Source organism: Oryza glaberrima, chromosome 7, assembly GCF_000147395.1.
Source record: "Oryza glaberrima chromosome 7, OglaRS2, whole genome shotgun sequence".
NCBI classification, from domain to species: domain Eukaryota; kingdom Viridiplantae; phylum Streptophyta; class Magnoliopsida; order Poales; family Poaceae; genus Oryza; species Oryza glaberrima.
Window position 1 is genome coordinate 12,365,390 of NC_068332.1, and position 4,431 is coordinate 12,369,820.

The following is a 4,431-nucleotide window of genomic DNA, read 5'->3' on the forward strand; positions in this document are numbered from 1 at the left end:
AAATAATTTTCTCTTCTTCTCTTAGGGGGTTACGGACTCGACCACGGAGCTTCAATTATCTTCTGATCCGTTGACCAAAACTGCCATTAAACTATAGCTAGTATACTTACACGGCGCCGTTAATAACATAATATCCATGCGTATGGGCATTCCTAACCCAATGACTAGGATAGTGTCCATAACATTAAATAAGTTGTCACCTTGGACAAAAAATAACGTGGCAAGTGAATAAATGAGGAAAGAGAAGGAAACCATGTCTTACATAAGGCATGGTTTCTACACAACATCCAAGATATCATGTGAGATAAGTAGTATTAAATTGAAGTATGGAATAATGGTGTTTGCATTGGAAGAGTAGTGTCTAGTACTGTTTCTTAATGATATGGAGTTTATGAAAACCATGTCTAGTGTTATGGGTTGGAACTGCCCTAATAATCTATCTCTACTGATGATCTGACTAATTCGCCGGGAAATGAGGGAAAAAAGTCGTACCATGTTCGCTTCACCAGGACGAAAGCAAGCGGCACACACTCTAAACCTACAGCTCCTTATAAATTTCACCAGTTCAGGAGGACGCCATGCAGATCAACACATAAACACTTCCACCGAGGCGAGAGCTAGCTAGCAATCCCAAATCCCATTATCCCATCGAGCATTATGGCGTCATCCCGGCTGGCCTTGCCGGCCGCCATCTTCTGCGTCGTCGTCGTCGCCGCGTCGCTGGGTGGAGCGGCGGCGACGGGCAAGACCGGCCGGATCACGGTGTACTGGGGGCAGACGAGCAGCGAGGGCGGGCTCCGAGAGGCATGCGGCACAGGCCTCTACTCCACCGTGATCATCTCCTTCCTGACAGACTTCGGCGGCGGCAACTATAAGCTCAACCTCGCCGGCCACGCCTGGAGCGCCGTCGGCCCGGACGTCAAGTACTGCCAGTCCAAGAGCGTCCTCGTCCTCCTCTCCATTGGCGGCGGCGTCGGCAGGTACTCCCTCGCGTCGCAGGCCGATGCCAAGGCCGTCGCCGACCACCTCTGGAACTTCTACCTCGGTGGGACCAGCACCAAGTCCCGGCCGTTCGGCGACGCCGTGCTCGACGGCGTGGACTTCGACATCGAGCTGGGCAGCAACGCCCACTACGGCGACCTCGCCAGGTACCTCAAGGCGTACAGCGGGAGGAAGCCGGGTGGGAGGAAGGTGTGGCTGACGGCGGCGCCGCAGTGCCCGTTCCCGGACAGGATGCTCGGCGAGGCGCTGCGCACGGGGCTGTTCGACCGGGTGCACGTCCAGTTCTACAACAACCCGGTCTGCAACTACCGCGCCAGCAACGTGGCGGCGTTCACCTCCGCATGGAACAAGTGGGCGGCGAGCCTCCCCGGGAGCTCCGTCTACCTCGGCCTCCCGGCGGCGAGCGGCGCGGCGAACAACGGGTACGTGGCTCCGGCGACGCTGAAGCAGAAAGTGCTGCCGATCGTGCAGAAGTCCAAGAACTACGGCGGTATCATGCTGTGGAGCAGGTACTGGGACAACCAGACCGGCTACAGCAAGAGTGTCAAGTCTGCCGTGTGATCACCGACCGGACAGGTGTTTTACGTGTGCATTTGTTTCAGTGCCATTTCCACTTTGAATAAAGAGCAGGTACAATAAGGCTAACTCATCAGCTCCAAAAATTACCATGTAATCTTATTCCTACATGGAGGGGAGAGAAACGAGGGAGAGAAGAAAGCGGACGACTAATCTGTCACCGGGCGTTACACAATTTTTGATGCGCTATCGCCCGCATGCAGTCGGCCCTGGTGGTAAAAGACACGGTTTGTGGGGCCCGCACGCACCTCCCGTGTAATATGCGATCTCCCCTCCCTCGATCCTTTCCAGCTTTCATGGACTTCTCACTAGCGATTGTGATGGTTTCTCTTCCGCCCTCACGCCGTCCCCTCTCCTGCGCATCCTTCTCCCTCACCACGCGTGGGGACCCGCCACCGCACCGCTGGCCATAGGGCTTCGGCTCCACCCATCCCCATCCGCCACCTCTCCCCCTCCCCGCAGCCGTGGCGCCTCCGCTGATGTGCACTAGGGTTCCCGATCTTCCGAAAGGTTCTGATAAACAACGATTTGGGCGGAGTCGCGACACAAATCGATCCGGCTTCTTGAACGCGCACGCTCTTGAGCTCCGCAATCGCAGCACCACGTCTCCTCTGGTTATCACCCGTGTCGAAACGCGGATGACCTCGCCGAGAAGGCTAATCCCTGTTTGCTAATTGAAGAACACAAACAAGAACGAGATAGAAAACAACCAAAATTGCAGATGAATGATTAAGCTCACGAGTTGGGGTCTTACAAACCGATCTAGCGGCGAAACTGTTCTCGACAGATTAATCTAAGCAAAACCCAAAAACCTAAAGATGGTGGCGGGTACTGATATATAGAGTTTAGGGTCATGCAACCCCCTCTCGACGCAACCCTAATGGGTTCCAACTCGATACACGGGCCAAAGGCCCAAATACAGTGACGCAGCACCGGAACAGATTCTGGACGTCAACTTGTTCGGTCAATTCCTATTGACTTGGAAAGAATTTGGACGTGGGACCAAAACCATTGGAAAGGTTATCTTCTTAGCTTTCCATCCATATAAAGAACGCCCCAATCCGAGCATGTATGCGACTTGGGCGCCCGTTTTAGTGCAGACTGGTCCTGAACTCCGAATTGCACCCGACGTCGACTTGGTTTGGATCTCCACCTTGACTTGGACGTCCTCGATGATCCTCCATGGCTCTAAGTCCTTCTCCAAGTGTCTCCTTGTCCCCTCCATTGTTCCTAATCACAATATAATCATTAGGTAGCAATCTATTCTCGATTCATACAAAGAGGAACATAGGAACGAGCTCACCTCTAAATTTAATTGTCACGCACGAGCTCTTGTTATTGGTCCTTGAATGACCGTTGGAGGATTGTTGTGTATATCTGAGGTAGTGATGTCCGCATCATCCGCCCTCTGCCTCGGCAGTGCGACGGCGGTGGCAAGAGGGAGGAGCGGACGAAGCTAAGGGAGCGGCACCACCGGGCCATCACCAGCCGCAAGTTGTCTGGGCTACGACAGCACAACAACTTCCCGCTCTCCGCGCACGCCAACATGAATGATGAACGACGTTCTCGCCGCACTCGCGCGCGCCACTGGTGTCAGGCCCGCGCGAGTTTCAGGCTGAATTCAAGAGGAAAACATAGAAGTTGCAGAGATATCTGGCTAGGTAGCTACTTAACAGGAAGAAAATGGATAGAAATTGCACTGGATTGAAAGAAACAGTGTAGAAACGATGAATTGAAACTTGCCTAACCCAGTTCCATGCTTCAAATTTGCCCTCATCAACTTCTCCATAGCTACATCATCAAATTCATATTGCCTATAAGCATAAGCAGCAGCTTCCATCATATTTTTTAAGTCATCCCCTCTATATCCAGCAGACACAAAGTTTGCATGCAAATGCCTAAGACATAACCTATGCTCAGCTATAGGAAAGACATCAGGTATGGCTGCCAATATTCCCTATAAAATACAAAGAAGTACATTGTAAGAAAAAGAAAAATTTCAAACATGTTTAATGTGAAAGTAGTAATGTCCAATGCTAAGATTCGGAACATACCTTCTGCCTATCACTAATGAAAACCCAGCCACCATGCTCATGTCCATCTCCAATGCATTCTTTTTAGCAGTTCAAGAACCATTGCCATGAATGATTGTTTTCAGATTCAACTATTGCAAATGCTAGTGGACGGATACATATTGTTATTGGCATCTCTACCAGTTGCTGCTAGGATCTGTGCTCTATTTGGTAGCTTAACACGGGTTCCATCGACACCTATAAAAGGTCTACAACCAGCTATAAACCCATCAATCTGAGCTTTAAATGATATGAACATTCTTACAAACACAAGGTTCACATCTGGATCCTGTGATACAACACACTTCACTACTACCTTGCTGCCTGGGTTAACAAGCAAAAGGGTATGAGCATAGTCTTGGATCCTCTTGAACTGATCCATATGGTCACCTAACACCATTTTAACTGCTTCCCTCTTAGCCCTGTAAGCTTTGTACTTCGAAATTCCAATATGAGTGTCTCTTAGCAGTTAGCACAGAGTCCCTCAGATGTTTAACCTTCCAATCTCTATCACTTCTAAAATCTTCAACATAGTCCTTTGCAATCCACTTTGCATCCAATTGCTTCACATCATGGGACCTTCCACATGTATGATCTTTTATAAACTTTTTTAACTTGAATGTCTTCTCACCAGGGATCACTCTTCCATACATGTACCATGCACAACCTTGTCCCAAACACTTAGCAGAACCTTTTCAAGATCATTCTTCCTTTCAACCTTCCTCCCTTCTCTAATTATCAGATTCTTCATGGCCTCCCTGAATTGACCAACATCAGAGAA

The 4,431-nt window shown here is 50.0% G+C and overlaps 1 protein-coding gene across 1 annotated transcript; it reads left to right on the plus strand.

The window, feature by feature from the left end:
• Positions 1 to 588: 588 nt before the first annotated feature.
• Positions 589 to 1,675, plus strand: LOC127780440 (hevamine-A-like). The gene has a single exon (XM_052307344.1). The coding sequence runs from the start codon at positions 658 to 660 to the stop codon at positions 1,561 to 1,563; it is 906 nt and encodes a 301-aa protein (XP_052163304.1). The 5' UTR covers positions 589 to 657; the 3' UTR covers positions 1,564 to 1,675.
• Positions 1,676 to 4,431: the final 2,756 nt, after the last annotated feature.

Coding starts and splice junctions, on each gene's coding strand:
- LOC127780440 (XM_052307344.1), top strand. CDS start 658: ATGGCGTCATCCCGGCTGGCCTTGCCGGCCGCCATCTTCTGCGTCGTC.